Consider the following 17220-nt stretch of genomic DNA (forward strand, 5'->3'; position numbering starts at 1 on the left):
AAGAAGAAGTCATCAGAAATTAAGTATTAAATATATTTACAGCAATAATTATGATTTTAAAAAAAGCAGTCTTTAATCTCACTATAGTCACACAACATGCCTGTTCTCTTCATTGAAACCTTTAAATCTACAGTTTAGCTATAGTCTTTAGAGGTAGCTATTGTAGCTGCATGGAGTTGTAAGTGCGCAGATATAGAGCTTTGACATTTTGCTTCATGTGAGGCTCTATATTGTAGATGCTTTTCATGTAGGTCAACCATATGACTCGGTGAAACTGTGTATCGTGGAATTCAATCAATACTTTATCTGATAGACACATAACATTTTTAAAATCTTTGAGACAATCTGCTCACAACGTTTCGGGACGACCTGTGTGTTGAAATTGCAGTTTGGCAAAATGACAGTTTATTTCAGTCAACAAAGAGACCCCTAAGTAAATTCATCAAAAAGTCAGTTGCTTACTCATTTACTCAGCAAGCATAGTTTTGAATGACATTGACATTTTGGAGAGCCCACCTATGTTCCCAATTTAGACTCACTGATTAACTTTGAAATCCACCCACAGCTACCAGTTTCAAATCAGTAGGCAGATGTGACCGACTCAGAGGACAACCTAAATGGCAGGGCCTTATTTGAATAGCTTTAGTCTTCTTGCCTTGACTCAGCAGAGCATATGACCCCAGCCACATGAAACACATGTCAGCCTGTGGCTTTACAGTGTCCTGGCCACACATTTTAAAGAGGAAACTGAATCATAACTCGAATGCAGAGTCTGTGAGAGAAACATGTTTTAGAGGTTCTTTTGGCCTGCATAGGAAAAGGCTGACTGGACTATTTTGTTTGTAAATTGATATTTTTGTAAATTACTTTGTGCCCCTAAGTACAATTAGTAGTGCAAACTTTATATGAAGTCAAACAAACAGACAAAAGAAAATATGTGGTGATTATTATATTTTTTGTGGCAAACAACTTCTGTGTTGTTTGTGAAAGCGCTGCTAAAAAAGGACTAACCTTTTTTGATACACAGGAAAGTTGTGGTGATCTTTTTTTTTTTCTTTTCTGGCAAGCTCTGTTGAATTCAGTGAAGAGTGTTGCAGGATGACTCGCATGAGCTCTGGTTTCTGTTTGTTTTGCAAGTAGGCTATATCCTCAGGGCACGTAGTGTTTCTCATTCCTCTTATGCCGAGCTTATTGGGAAGACCTCACCAGAATCCTCCTCCCTCAGATCAATTCAGAGAAATGTCTCAGCATGTTTTGCCTGCATGGTATGCACCGTGTTTGTTTGTGTGTGTGTGTGTGTGTGTGTGTGTGTGTGTGTGTGTGTGCGTGTGGCTGGCTGACTGGAGGAGTACAGACTATTACTTTGACTCGTCTGCAGACAGACTGCACATCTTGCGTACCACAGATTACTGTTGCTTAAGGAATTCATCTGTGCTGGAGAAGGGGAGTCTTATCATGGATGATGTTGAAGTAAATTGCTTTTAATGTTCTGGTTTATAGGTATATCACTGAAGTATACATCAAAATGATAAATCAAACTTTGTTTGTTTTTATTTTAGTGGTTCCTGCACTCGAAGGGCAAATTAGTAAAGAAAACCTTGGTCAAAGGAGCACATCTATCACCTTTTGCTGGCTTTTAAATAAAAGGAGTGTTATCACAATGTGTGGCATTCAGTTTGGACTGATGACAGAAAGAACATGCTGCCTGTAAAGATCGTACAGCTCCCCCTGCTGCTAGAAATGACTGACTACAACACACTATTACAATGTTCATGCCATTTTAACACTGTATTGCATCAGTACTAAAGCTTATGATACACTTAATGGCATAATGCATATAACAACATGTTATTATTATTGGTAATTTTTTCATCTATTCATTAAAAATGTCACATTCAACAATTGCAGGAATATACACTTCCCTATACACAGAATATGATACATTCAATGAATAAAGTATGCAATAAACATATTTACATATTGGACAATTGCTTATATTACATTACTCTATATTATAACAATACACTCATGTGCACATGAGAACATCTCTGGGTCTTATCTCAAAATTCATAGACATCACAGGGTTGTGGGATATGTCTGACAAGTTGCTCCTGATGTTAGATGAACACATTTCTTACCAAAACAAAGATTTGAGTATCTACTTCTCACCATAGAAAGAGCACTTGGGTTTCCTCTGATTCTATAACAACATCATTTAATACAGAAGAGGTTAACAAACTCTTCACACTGTGTGAATAAAAGACATACTTGTGATGCAAAATATCACGAAATAAACAATCTTGCAATTATGGCTGGAAAATCAACTAAAACTGTGATGTAATTGTAACTGTGACTGTGACTGACATTTAAGGAAAGACATTTGAAAATAAAGGAAAGGTATCTTATGTGCTGATGTTAAAAAATGCCAACATCTTGACATTATGTAAAATGTTTTGCTATTATCACATACACTTGTTCAACACGCTGACACTGTTGCACTGAAACTCTTCAGTTTATAGCAACCATACTATTACAGCATATTACAGCTTAAGGTTTGTTGTTAAATGCAAATATAAAGTTGTTTGTCAGACAACCAATGGAAACACCTGCTCACATCTGCATTTAAAAGCACCTCAAAAGCAAGGTTCTCTGTCTGCATGTGAGGTTGCTGCAGTGTATTTGCAGATATAGACAGCAGACTGGCCTTCAGTAGTAGACGATGCATTGCATCCTGGGCATTTCTGTCAAGGGGTGACCGTGTCACAGTCCGTCCATCATGGCCAGAAGGTCATCTCCTTTGCTGCTGGCACTGGGAGACTGATCTCCAGATTCTGTAAACTCTCCCATGATCTTGGCCAGCTCAGCATTGGCTTGCTGGTCCTGAAAGACAATGTTGTCCACCAATCACTGTGTTAGAGTGATCATCACAAGGACTTATACCTCATTACAGTAAATCCGGTCTGAGGCAAAGCCTCACATCCTTGATCATTGACTATATGTATTTAAGTGTGTCCCTAAGATAAGTGACGTTTGGCTCTTGTTTATCAGGGATAAAAGACAGCTTATGAGTTGTGAGGCCAACATGTCTGGGCCAGTGCACACTACAAAGTTTTTGCAGAGGTTTGTCAGTCCCAAATTTGTTAGATCCGAGTTGAAAAGCCTGGAGTTATCACAAAATCTGTGCTCATGCCTATCCCCACGAGTCCAAGCATGTCCAAGGTGGGTCCAGACACTACATTGGGTTTCAAACATGTTTGATTTCATTGCAGCCAAAAGCAAGATGCAACTGGGGGACCTTGGCGACAAGGGTAAAATGACAGGGGGTAGTAGTATCCAATCAGAGAGCAAGAGGAAAAGGGGCTTTGAAAAGGGAAGCTGATAGTCCAAAACAAAACAAATAACATGACCATGAACCAGAGTAAATCTGCTATTAATACATCTTGTCTGAGATCAGTTGTGTAGTTTGTACCCTGATAACAGGGACAAAACAGTCCTGTGGTTGGACAGTGTTTCTGTCATTTATTGTGCTGTAAAATTGAGATGACTATTAAACAAATACTGGACATGTAACTCTTTCCTCCAAAAATAATTTGTGAGGACAGCTATCGAAGCTTTACCTTTGTGGCTTGGATGTTTATGACTCCATATGAAAGATCATTGGGTCTTGATATTAACGCCTCTCTGTGATAAAGAGGAGTCACGATGTTAGTTGTGATTGATTCAAACAAGATAAATAGTATTTTTCAAACAGGAAACAGTAGCAGTTTAATTTTAGTGCCATACACCACATATAAGGATACTTACTCTTCCTCTTCATCTGTGGCAAAGAGGTTAACTCGGAAGCCGGTGTCTGTGTTTCCAGGTTTCTGAACTTCTAACCCCCCCATTAACCTGGCCAACAGGTTCAGTTCCTCTTTGGCTAGAGGGTTTGGAGCAGTATTGACCTGTTGACACACAATTGCTTGTTCACTTTACTTGTTTACAAGATCCTGTTCTTAATGATGATATGGCATCAGGAAGTAAAGTATAGCTCTGTTCCAGGGTCTCTTCATCAAATTCCTGGGCCTGTTATACACTGACTGACACCGTAAAGAGTTAAAACACATCAGAAGAACCAATCTTAAAGCTCTATTTGTCAAAAATAACCTTAATTATTTCCTTTGAGTATTAATAAAACAATTATTGTTTCACCTTTGTGTGTTGAGCAGAATTTTTAGATGTACCAGACATGTGAGTCTCCACGGGGCGGCTTACACTGTACCTGAATGAAAACATGACAAAGAGAGAATCAGTGCATATGTCCATATAACATACTGACAAAAGATGACTTGCAAATGCTTTATTTATAATACCTTGGAAATATACCGGCAAACTATCATAGCATTAATTAAGATGATTAAAGCAAACATTTGTGGGCTTTTTGGTTTGTTTAATCATCTAGTAGATTTTATACTTTTTACTAAATGGTAGATTCTCCGTCATTTAATCCCTACAGGTATTCACACCATAATATTAAGAAACAGACCACAGATGCTAAAGTGTTTTGCACTCTATGACGAGGACTGATGTGTTATCTGGACTATCAGGCCCAACTGTTGTTTATTTAATGATTTCAAAATATCTCTTGACCTGGATGACGTATGGTTCTTAACCAACTGCCACAGTTGAAAAAGTACCGAGTCATGTTCAGTTGCAGTGCCTTACATGTTTGTGCCTAGTTTTGTGACCCTGTCTCCAAAAATCTCAAAAGATCCCTCCCGGAGCGCCGCATTGTAGTTCCCTCCATTATTGAAGTGCAGCCTTTTCATTTCCCCACCAGTACAGCTGAACATCCTGAAACGACCAGAAAACACAAAAGTGCAGACAAGAAAGCTGTCAATACCTTCTGTATCCACAGCACTTCCCTTTGCCTATGATATAATTCATTGTCTTAAGTAGGTGGCTCAGCTCAGATGTTTGCATGTGAGCGTGTTTCCTCGATGCTTTAAATGTTTCACTGTGCAAATACAATCCTTAAGAAATTTGATCCAAGCTAAACATACAGCGCATCTAAAATTAGAAGTCAAACGCTTGTTCAACAAAACCTCTGTAATGCAATTAGCCGCAGAGAAGCCTACATAACATCAGATTACAGTGTCTAAGTAAGATAGTAAGCAGGCTATATAGAAGACATAAAGTCAAACATTAAAGATCACTGGATGGATCAATGGCTAAGTTAACTATGAGGGACACTTTTTCTATCTCAGTCACCTCCGTCATTCTTTAGAGTATTTCGGTCTGAGGGATAAGAGCTGTACACTGTAGTACCTTATCAAGCCAGGGACTTGTGTTCCATGGGGCACAGGACCAGTGGTGGAAAGTACAAAGCGGCCATTTGAGTTCTGGACTTTGTCCTTTAGAAAAATAGACACCTGGCATAGAAGAGAAAGACACAGAAAGAGAGGGGGGGAAAAAAGACATACGAAAGCAAATAAATCACAAAACAAAAAGGAGTGTTACTTCTGTAATTAATACAGTTCCCATAATTAAATGTCACATTTAATGGACTTACCCTTATGTGCATGTCTTGGAAGAAGATAAGAAGAGTTTGTCTAATCAACTGGAATTCACCATAGGACATCGGTGTATACATCTAAGAAGTAAAGAAAGAGTAAAGATATCTAAACTGGTGTAAAAAAGTGTGTGTGTGTGTGTGGGGGGGGGCATATGAGCATAAAGGCAAAAAAAATAATATTCTAAAATATTTACATCTATCTTTTGTATATTTTCTATCAATAAATGTGCAGTCAGTCACTACAAAAAAATATTAGACACTTCTCATGTCTGAATTGGCATTAATAAAAACATAATTATGTACTAAATAATGAAATGAGAACTAGCTTTTATGCAGTTAAAAAAATTTAGATTAAGAAGATTTAAAAAATATTATAATCTATGTATAATAAATAATAAATACAAGTTTGCGATCCTTTTTGTAGTTTATCTCTTCTAACACACACACACACACACACACACACACACACACACACACACACACACACAAAATAACAAATTTGCTACCTGCTCCTGTCGATAAAAAAATGTGGCGACAGTGAAGTCCCACATGTCGTACCTCTATAAGCTGCAGGTAGGTCTCATCGACCTGGCTGAGGATGCTGGGAGTATCTTTCACAAAGTCTTTGATTGCATCCATGTGGTTGAAGGAGACGAGGAGGATGTCCTTCGGTCGAGGACAGAGAAGCACCTGATATTTGAAAGCCATGGTCATCAGGTCATAGAGCTGTAAAGAGGGGCACAAGGTAACTGTCTCGGTCATCAAAAATAAATGCATGGTGTTGTTGTATAATAAACAGCAGGGGGAGCCACATACGGAGTGTATGTATTGCTCTATAATGCAGCCGTACAGCATTACGGGTAAACTTAAAGGCAACAAAATGATATAGTAAACTAGTCATGCAAAGGACTGATTGGTATGTAGATTAATAAAAAGGGATGCATAACAAACAGCCAGCTCTGTGAAGTTGATGAAGGAACGTGATTGATGTGTGGCAACATCTGTGTACATAACAACTCACCTTGTCCATACTAGCTTGGTTGAGTCTCATTATGGATGCATGAGCCAGCCTGTCGAACACAGTCCGCAGCGCCTTCTTGGAATAAAGCTCCTGTGGCTTGAAAAGTTCTTCCAGGAACTTCTTGTTGAACATGGTGGTGATTATGTCATTCATAACTAGTCAGGCAAACAGCACAACAGACAAGTCCACAAAGAGGTTAGACAAATGTACTTTCCACATTGCAGGATGAGAAGCAGGGAGAGGAGCACTCTATACTATATACTGGCCAAACCAATTTCATCAAGAGCTTAATCCCAAAGGCCCTAACAAAGCAGCAGCATGGCGAGCCATCAGCAATTTATCCTAATTGGTAGAAGGCCTACATCCAGATTGTAAATGGTTTGGTTACAAGATTATGGTTTGCTGTTCTCACTTCTGTGCATCACTGTCGTAGCTAATCCCAATCACTGTTAATATCTGTCAAAGGTCAAACCATTCAACTATATTCACCTTTTTACATTTTGCAGGAGCTCTATTTACCCGTAAAGCAAGCGGAAGCTCAATTAACTAAAGGAAGAGAGAAATAAAAATAAAAAAAAATGGAATAGAATAAAAAAAAGTTGGGAAAACAACCTTAGTCTTGGTGCTGACATAGATTAGAAATGGGGTGAGCCCCAGATGGTGTTCTCCACATATGCTGAAAAGCACATGAATACATTATGAAGCGCATGTATTTTTTTTTGGCACATAAAACATTGATTTTTAGACAAAAGCCAACTTGGGAGCTTGGAAGCTTTCTTTAACTTGACTCACAGAATTTGGACATATTTGACCTAATTACAACTAAGGCCTTCATAATCAATTAAGTTTGTGGCTAGGGCCTGATCACCTGAGTGGCCCAGCATCTGACAGCACATGATTAGTGAGTTGATCAGTGCGAATAAGGTCTTATCTGCTGTTCATTTACCTATTGTTAATGCAGCGGGTGGCGAGGCTGAAGCAGAGCAAAGAGCTGCAAATGCATTAGTGCATGATAGGAATACCTCTCTTTCTGTCCTCCTCTATCCAGCCGGCTATTGTGGAAACTTTATGAATTAAAAGAAGTTAGATGAAATTATGTTCTGAAACCAGACTGTTTATTACATCTCTCTGTCAAATGTGGTTCTACACCAGGGGTGTCAAACTCACTTTAGTTAAGGGGCCACATACTGCCAGACCAATAAAATCATAGCATAATAACGCATACATAACGACAACATTTCTCTATGTTTAAATCATTGGTGAAGGTTTTTGGATGATAAACCCTATTTTAAAGGTCTTTCTACAATAAACTAGAAACATAAAGACCAAAAACTCAAGACATCAGCCCACTGTTTATCTGCCTGGGCTCTCTGCAGATTCCCTCGCTTTGTGACGCGTTTGACGTCACACTATTGATGTCAATAGTCAATTGACTGTTTCTGAAGCAATTACTGGATCGATTAAAAAAAAAAAAAAAAAAAAAAAAATACAAAACGTTTGTACTCATAAACCTCCATATTCTCATAGAAATGCAATGTATGTCTTTATGTAATTTTCACACTTAGCAAAGTCATCCGGCGGGCCGAGCTGGACCCCCTGGCGGGCCGGATCCGGCCCGCGGGCCGTATGTTTGACACCCCTGTTAAATCTACACTATAGATGTATGCTGAACATGTATGTACACCATATAGCATTAAAAGTCATTCTGCGGGAGCCAGGCTGTCTACTAAAGCCCGTTATGATACAAGTGGCTTCCCATTTATAGACAATAAATCACAGGAAATAACAAAACCTACTTCATTGTCCAACAATGGTGGTCTACGCGGGTTACTTAACCAAAACACAACCAACCGACTCATTCATTTTTTTTTTTTTACCTCTTGACTATATTGACTTTCACTGAGTCGCCGATACTTACCGACACACCAACAAGTAAACAAACAAACAAACAGACTAAACTGAACGTGTACTTCTCACGGGGTGACATTAACGTTTCACTTGCAGCAGGGTGACATTTGTGTTGTTAGCCGTTTAGCTGCTAAGCCAGCTACCTTTCTTAGCTTTGTCAGCGGGTATATTCTGTGCTCGAAGCCGCTGGTCCAGGATGTACAGCATTTCGCCGCCGAGGTTAATAAAGAGCAGCGGCAGAGTCCTTGAAGACATGACGGTATCTGAACGCTTGAATCTTTTCGGGGAGAAAAAAAAAAAATGAAGGCGGCCAAGCGACTGTGGCTAGCCCGAGTGTTTGCCGTGCGATTCTGTCTGTTTGGTAAAGCCTCTTCTGGTTGCCAGGCCACGAAGAAAGCAGCCAATCAGAGGTTCTGGTGTAAGGGTAAGGGGCGGGGCCAGAGGAGCGTAAAACTTTCTTTTTAACCAGCGTGAATTTAAAGGAGCTGTCTTTGTGCGCCTACGTCACGTGCTATTAGAGCCCGTGTTTCTGGGGAATCTCGTGAGAATATAGAATAAAAAAAAATACAAACTCAGCTCATTTATTTATTATGTTTCCATCATATCAGAACACAAAATAATGTATATGTTTTTTAACTTGTTTAATTGAAAAATGGAAATTACTCATTTGTTTAACTGTTGACAACTTCATTGCTGATACCATAACATGATAAAGGACATCAAGTACGTTTAATTTAGGGGGTCACAACTTTGACAGTAGGTCAAATGATCATCACATCACCATCACATTTGGAGTTGTTACATATTTCTTTTACATTGAAAAGTAAACAAAATAAATGTACACAGGTGCATACTGAAAAATTACATTTAATGCATTGAACTGCATGTTTATTTAGCAGCTCCATCTTTGCTCTGCTTATGTGAAAGCTCAAGGAATAAACAAATTAGCTACAAGCTGAGCATAATCAAAAAACTCCCTCCTGTTATTACAGTGTGATGTCTCCATTCCTGATGTGGATTTCTCGCGCCATCCTGCACACTTCACAAAATCCGCAGAAAAAAGTCATCAAGGCATCATTGCACACTGTTCCCTGTGGTTAAAAAAATTGCAACAACAAATCAAACTCAACGTTAACCTTCTTTGAGGAAGTGTGCAGTGCTTTGTGTTTCTCAATTTCAAGGAACACCCAACATTTCCTATTTTCATGAAATCTTTAACTTTTATAAGAGCCAGGTTATTGCAGAGCCCAAGACACAAGAAAGGGCATTCTGAAACTTGAATCATTAATCGCTATGTTGGTTTGTGTAACATACCTGAATACCGTAGGTCAGTCTCATATGAGTCCTCATGGCCGTCAAGCCTCCTGGCACACAAGCCAAACAACAGTGTTCTCCATACTTATTTGCTGTGTAGCAGCTCAGAGCCATTGGGCAGGTAAAACCAAGGGCACCTGAACAACGGAATTAATTTAAGATCATTTCTTTGTGAATTTTTGACCCAGAAAACACAATCTCTCTGAACAAAACATGCCTGAGTGTATCTTTGGTGCATGGACAAATTGTGTGACATATACTCACAGACGAATATGTCACTGCAGCAGGAGCACAAGCCCGTGCTCCATTCTCCTGTTTGGACATTTGTCCCATAGCCGCCTGCGCCTGGTTGATGGGAGACCACCGGGTTCGACATTTGGATCACTGGATCTGCTTGTTTTGATTTAGCTATCTAGTTAAAGACACATTCAGCTGTAAGAACTGTGGCAAAAGTGCAGATTGTTGCAATATTCTTGTCACATTTGCTCATGTAATTTCCAGAGTAAGAAGTGTCACAGTGCTCTCAATGGGAGAATAAAACCTGCGATATCACGAATGTGTTCGACACACTCTACCACTCAATCAGCACTCAGTAAGATCAACGCAAAGCTGTTTCAACAAATGCTTTTAGAGAGTTTTTTCCTTTAACACCAAACAAGACCTGGACCTGCTTTGCGCATTTTGTGTGATTTACACAATAATAAAGTGTTAATTGTTTTGCAATCAGAAAGTCCTTCTCAACACAGTCAGCGTGTACCAATTTAAGATGTAGATTACTAATCTTGCTCAGATTTGTTTTGAAATTTGGTTTAAAGTTGAAAGACTTGATTTTTTGAGAATTTTGTCTTTAGGATTTTGTTTCTGTATCTATATTCTGTATTTAGTAGGGACAGTAGTAGATCATTATACAGGTATATTTAAATATGTTATTGAAACACATGCCATGTTATCTTTTATTAATGCTGCAGCAAATCATTTATTGTATGAATTTATAAGGTTTAGTGTTTTGATTTGAAAATATCAGTTTAACTAAATGAGCAGTAAAGTTAGAAGTTAACCTACTGCAAGCGGAAAAAAAGGTGTCACTTACCAGAAGATTGTGTGAGTCTGAACTCCTCCTGATCAAACTGACAAGCTGCACACCACACAGGAAGCTGTGACGGAGGTAGAGCTGTGAAATGCTGGTTTTCTGACAAACTGCTGTTTCTGCGGATGACAAACATATGCAGTGATGCACTGTGGGTCAATAAACGAAAACTACTGCTTTGCTTTGAGGCTGACTGATGCTAAATTCTCAAACAGCAGCAGGTCAATAGATTGCACATCGGCTGATGACTGAGATCAGCTCTGCACAGTTCAGGGAACTCATGCAGTTGTCAGAGTTGTTTAGACCACACTTTCATGTGTTACCCACAAATGCATCACGTTCTTTGTCACACGGTTTTAAGGTTTTAATCGATCAACAAGTCATCAGTGCAGTTTGTAAAAGCAGGCATGTATTTACTCAGGAGTCAAACCAGCACCAAACTACATGCAGTTGTCCATCCATACATTATCTATACCCGTTATATCCTGAACAGGGTCACGGGGGGGCTGGAGCCAATCTCAGCTCACTTTGGGCGAAGGCAGGGTACACTCTGGACAGGTCGGCAGTCCATCACAGGGCCTGCATGCAGTTGTTTTAAGATGAACTGAATCCCCCGAGGGAATTCAAGGCTTCATATTGATGTCCATGTTGTACACACGTGTGCATTTGTTGTTATTGCAAGACTGACCTCTGAAGTAACTTGAAACATTGAGAGGCAAAAATTAAGTTCATTCAGAAGGTAGTGAAGGTGATACTTTGGGAATGTATTATTTTGTTATCTTGCACATTGGGTATGAAATTAAATGATGAATATGTGATTGTATGACAGTTTGTGATGTTGTACAGGATCACAAGATCTTTTTTATTGGGACCAAAAACATCTAAATGACCAAAAATCTGTAGCAACTCCACCTCAAACCTCAACGTGACCTGTTTCATTAACATGTGGCAGTCAACAAAATTTTGACATAAGTTTTTCTATGACATTACATTACTTTTAATAGCCTTTTCTGTAAGAACGTTTGACATCATATCATTTAAACTATCCTGAAAAAGATGAATCATATTGAAATAAACAGAAATGCTCCTAAAAATTTAGGAAATTAGGCATAATGTAAACCCCAAACTTCTGCACACGGCAAACACAGTTAAAATAGTATTGAAAGAAGAAGTACTAATAATGTGATTGCTTGGTACTGAAGATTGCGCAATAACTTGCCTGTCAGTGTCCACCCACAGAATGCTGTTTAGGCGTAGTTCTCATGTGATTCACCACATGGCGAGTTATCCTTTCAGCTGCAGCTGAAACTTTGCAGTCTGGCTTCACAACTTTTGTTTTGTGCAGACACATATTAAACATATCTAACTGATAGTCAATCATCTCAGAGTGAATACATTTCAATACAACTTTGTGGGACATTTTTATTTTCATTAGGTTGTGACATTTTCAGATGATTCTGACATCAACCTGAAAGCAAACGCAAATAATATTGTATGATGGTACACATGAAAAAAAGAAAGAACCTATTTATCCACATGCCACTTCACCACATCTGAAGGTGTGAAAGTGAAGATTTCCATCGAGACAAACATTTACAATGAGCTGTTTCATTGGGTCTCAGCTGCTTTTGTCTTGTCTGCCTCCGTTTCTGTGGCGCTTAAACTCTGCTTCATCTCCATCCTCTGCTCTGCTCTCTGCTTCTGCACTGCTTTGAAAACCTGACAAGAGAGAAACACACACAAACCAGCATGAAATGTCACCCTCAACATGTTGGCATAAACAAACCTACAAGGAAGCTTGAGGTAATGCTTTAAGACACAAGTGGTAAAGTCTTGTGTTTAATGGATATCTAAATTTACGGCCTTGTCCAGCTGATATCACTGTTATACAGGACACTGCCCAATTAAAACAATACACACTATTGTGCAAAGTAAATATGAATGTAAGCAGAATAATGTGGTTATTGGTTTGCTACCTTGATGCAGAACTCTTTCTTGGCCAGCCAGCGGCGGGTGGCCCGTCTGTAGTACTCTGGGGGGAAGGTGTAAGTGATGCCCAGCTGCTCACACACTTTCTCAAAGGTGTCAAAGCGAACCAACCGAAGGTTTTTCAAAAGCTTTTTCCTTCGGTCAATGGCCATCAGCATCCGCCTCTTGTTAGCTTTGTCCTGACATGAGACAACACATAAAAGTGAACTACAAATGGGATTTAAATAGTTGTAAACAGGCAGAAATAAAGCCCACTTTATACACTCATCTTCTAACAAATGCAACAGATAAACAGTTTCCAGGTTCGAGTCTTTATTCCCTATCTGCGTCATTTTTAATAAAACTCTTAGATGTGTGATGTAACATGGAAACTTCTGACCTCGGCTGTACTACACATGTTTCGGTTTAATGTGGGGGAGTACACAGGATATCCTGTAGCACATTGCATGCAGGAAATATGGAGAGACATACTCATACGTGAAAGCTCTGGTGGTACGAGTCAACTGCCCTGAAACATGTTACATCGTTTTTATAAAACCCACCTTGTGATGTTTTTGCAAATGTTCCTGATAGTTTCGGATTCTTGCAGTCAAAACAGCCACTGAAGAGAGACAGATCAGAGGGGCAATTTAATCATCATACCATTCATTTATAGTAAGATGTGGCTTCTGTTTGATCATGCACATAGTGTGTTCACTAAAATACAAACACTGGCATCTCACCCTTAACTTCCACTGAGCTGCGGTCACTTTCGTCCCTCTGGACTTTTGCAATCAGCTGCTCCTTTTTCAGCCGCAGCTTTTCACTCTGAAGACATGAACATCATTAGTTTTATGTGTTAGTTATAATAATCTACTTGTTTATGACTCTACATTCTGAAAAAGGTAGACCAACATGCATTTCTCGGGAGGCAATCACAAAGAAATGAACAACACAGCAGGATAAACCATCACACAGTGATGTCTTACATGACTCGCCAACTCCAATGAGAGAAGTCGCTTGACAATGTCGTCACTCCTGTTAGCAGGAAAAAAAAGTGGTGTCAAAGGAGTATATGATTAATCTAATACATATCTGAATGCACATTGATCATGTGTTGTACATTTAAATTTTACACGTTTGTATGTGCGCTTACGTTTGAGCGAGGGGTACAGCTGCATAATCCATCATCAGCATTGTTGGAGGGAGATCACTGAGCTGGCTCTCCGGACCTGGAAGAAACCAGATACTTAGACGAAAACATTTAGCTTAAATCAGGTGCAAAAGGTACAAACATGGTTTAATGATGCCTCATAAGATACCTGTCTTCTTTTTCTTTGCAACCCGAGCATAATGTCTCACTGGTGGTGGAACAGCGAAGCTTCCTGCAACTGAGAAAGAAAAATGTTGGAATCTTTGTGCCTTTTCACACGTTTGTAATAGACTCAATGATGGGAAAACAAATTTATAAAAAAAAAAAAAATGCATAAACAAGAGGATCATCATTAGCTTGGGCTCAGAAGAGGACAAATAGCCAGTGCCTAAAGAGCAGGTGAATTAAAAATGAAATATTAAGGGTGGAAATGTAGTCAAAGCTGATGGTAACATGGAACTACAGAGGACGGGAGAGAATGTTTATCCTGCAAAAGACAAAAGTTACAAAAGAATTCAATACAATTATCTGTGGCACAGTTTTGCATGTTGGCAGTTTCACATTGATTGTGTATGTTAACATTATGTCCAAAGACACGCTATGGAACATTAAAGCTGAAGAAATGAGTGATACGTAAAGTAATATAGTTTGAAAAGTGACTTTCGGTGGCTATAAAATATTAGTGTGGAAGAGGGACACTTTTTGCTCGACTTTTTCAGAAAGTCACTCCAATTCGTCCAAATCCAACAAACCCACCTTCTCCGGTGAGAGGAATTTTACAGGCTGACGATGCAACTGATCATCAAGTTTAAGGTGCGTGACTGAGCGAACGATTTCAAGAGCACCATCAAGACAATCTGTAAAATGTGGCTGTCCCACACTACAGATAAAACATGCCTGCGCATGTACCGGATGATGAGAGCACAGTGGTTTTCAATATCATGAAATTATGTCATTTTCTCCAAACACTAAAGATTCAGCCCTCCATTAGAAATCCAGCCACATGTACGACGAACACCTCAATCCACTGAAGACGATCGCAGCGATCTTTGGCGAATAGAACAGTTTATACTATTGTAAGAAAAGTCAAATATTTGAAGGCAGGTTAAATTTTTTTTAATTAAAACCCTGACAGTGATTTTAGTTCTGTTTGCTAGAACTGTATAATTTATTTGATATTTCACAGACTAGAAACTGTACACCCAGTCAAATATATGATGACGTTGGCTTAAGAGTATTTCTTCACTGATATTACTGAAGTGGTCTACAAGCCATATAGCTCTGGGCAGGCCTGTGAATAAAGGGTTGGTACATTTGTGACTGTTAGCAACCAGAAAATAGGACGGTGTAAGTGAGAAAACAAGTTATCACATTCTAGTTAACTTGAAGGGAAAATGAAAGTAAAGTTTGTGATATGATGATAATAATAGTGATGCAAAACGATGCATTAGATTGAGCACGCAAACGAATACAGGGGGAAGCAAACACACACAGTCTTAGAGAATAAAGTAGCATCAATGATCATGTTTAGTGGTGTCAGCAGGACCTCTTTTATAGTTCAACCTGCACAAATGTGCACGAAACCTCAGACTTAAAGTCATTTTCAACTATCTAACAAGTCCACCAGTCAGGTTGTTGAGGATTATGTTATTAAATGCTCCCCAAAAATGTGAGAACCGGAGGAGGGAGACCAGAAATGCTGTCTGGAGTCTTGTTTCTACGATGTTAACAGTTCTCAGCAGTTATTACGCAAGAGGAATGACTATTTTAGCATAATGCAAACTCTTCAAAATGGTTTAAAATTAAAATAAGATTTGGCAAAACCTCTGAATTTTTACTGTAAGAGTGATATTTTAGAGCAATGCAACACACACAATGAGAGTATTAAATATACTTTTTGTATTTATGTATATATTTAGTTTGTAATTATGTTATTATTATTTATTTTTTAAATTGCTTATTCACTCCTCCGTTCCACTTGTGTGCTGCTGTAAAAGTACAAAAATGAGAAAAGGCCTAAGCCAATGTTCTTCCAATTCTAATTGAAAAATCACAGTTGTACTTAATTTAGTTTCAATGATTACAGGTTTTCTAAGTTGCGTGTCAGGTGCATTCACTTTTTCACCTTTGAGTTTTTACTTTGATGCCTGTATTTCCAATATAGTTTTTCTAAAATATTTGTTTTGATTGTTCAGAGACGGAAATACTCTACTTGTAAACTTGCAATGGCGATACAACTTTGAATCATAGGACATTTAAGTGATATTGCACACATAACGGTGTAGTCCTATTGAATACACTAATAAGCCACAACATTAAAAAAAAAAAACACTCACAGGTGACATATTAGGAATATTATAACAGTCCAGCACTACATTTTCAGTTCATGGGGATTGTTTAGCCGTTATTCAATTTGATTGAGAGCTGTTCATTTATTTTGATGATCATTTTGGCGACAGTAATTTTTTTTATTATTGTTATAGGGGGGGAGGTGTTCCTAATATTTTGACCCTCCCATTTGAATGAATTGGGGTTCCGAGTATTAGGAACCGACTGCTGTTAGTTAAGTAACGCCCCGGCTACCTAACATCTTAAAGGAAGGTGTTAGTGGACACTAGTCATAATAAAACGCTGTCTGCAGCTTCCACCGTTTTTCCATCGTGCCCACACTCACCGCGGCTCGCTGTCGGTGCTGAGCGTAAAGCCGAGCAGCTCGTCCAGGGTTTGACGGACGCAGCCGAGCACAGGGCACCGGCGGACGACTTCAGAGCGGCCCGCAGGCCTATTGTTGTGAACATGGCTAAGAAAGGTATCAAAATAAACTCTCTGCAATTGATGGAAATGTGAAAGGTAATCACACTCGACCCCTACACGAAGATCGCCATTTTGGGTAGGACCAAACTAGCCGATTGACGATGGAGGCATGTAAAGGCCACGCTAACAATCCCAGAGCACATCGATTGGACAGTTTGATTTAATGAAAAAAAACAAAACAACAACCAAGAGTTAACAGAGTAAACCGAGTTTTGGAGTCTTTATCCTTTTACTTTTAATTTATTTTTGCATTTAACATGGTTTACTTTAATAACCAAATCTTAGTATTTCCTGTAATTGAGTTTTTTTTTTTTTGTTAAAAATGGATCTTAGTAAGCAACCAACACAAGTTCTGACAGACCATAAACAATGGAGACAATTACAAAAAAATAATTCAGAAC

At 38.8% G+C, this 17220-nt stretch overlaps 3 protein-coding genes across 3 annotated transcripts; all 3 read right to left on the reverse strand.

The window, feature by feature from the left end:
- Window positions 1-1463: 1463 nt before the first annotated feature.
- oscp1b (organic solute carrier partner 1b) lies at window positions 1464-8852 on the reverse strand. The gene is made up of 10 exons (XM_069142106.1): window positions 8627-8852; window positions 6576-6730; window positions 6113-6280; window positions 5552-5632; window positions 5308-5411; window positions 4705-4833; window positions 4192-4261; window positions 3805-3944; window positions 3618-3681; window positions 1464-2880 (listed from the first exon to the last, which is right to left on the reverse strand). The coding sequence occupies exons 1-10, from the start codon at window positions 8736-8738 to the stop codon at window positions 2761-2763; spliced, it is 1143 nt and encodes a 380-aa protein (XP_068998207.1). The 5' UTR covers window positions 8739-8852; the 3' UTR covers window positions 1464-2760.
- Window positions 8853-9055: 203 nt separating this feature from the next.
- LOC138191882 (cornifelin homolog) lies at window positions 9056-10992 on the reverse strand. The gene is made up of 4 exons (XM_069138946.1): window positions 10888-10992; window positions 10062-10209; window positions 9798-9934; window positions 9056-9574 (listed from the first exon to the last, which is right to left on the reverse strand). The coding sequence occupies exons 2-4, from the start codon at window positions 10171-10173 to the stop codon at window positions 9470-9472; spliced, it is 354 nt and encodes a 117-aa protein (XP_068995047.1). The 5' UTR covers window positions 10174-10209; window positions 10888-10992; the 3' UTR covers window positions 9056-9469.
- Window positions 10993-12280: 1288 nt separating this feature from the next.
- Window positions 12281-16907, reverse strand: mrps15 (mitochondrial ribosomal protein S15). Its single transcript, XM_069138959.1, has 8 exons — window positions 16680-16907; window positions 14175-14243; window positions 14009-14084; window positions 13842-13890; window positions 13596-13680; window positions 13416-13474; window positions 12861-13052; window positions 12281-12603 (listed from the first exon to the last, which is right to left on the reverse strand). Exons 1-8 carry the CDS (start codon window positions 16801-16803, stop codon window positions 12493-12495), a joined length of 765 nt encoding a protein of 254 aa, XP_068995060.1. The 5' UTR covers window positions 16804-16907; the 3' UTR covers window positions 12281-12492.
- Window positions 16908-17220: the final 313 nt, after the last annotated feature.

The sequence above is a fragment of the Embiotoca jacksoni genome, unplaced genomic scaffold (genome assembly GCF_022577435.1).
Source record: "Embiotoca jacksoni isolate LCO1_2020_lvr unplaced genomic scaffold, fEmbJac1.0.p SCAF_11, whole genome shotgun sequence".
NCBI lineage: Eukaryota > Metazoa > Chordata > Actinopteri > Embiotocidae > Embiotoca > Embiotoca jacksoni.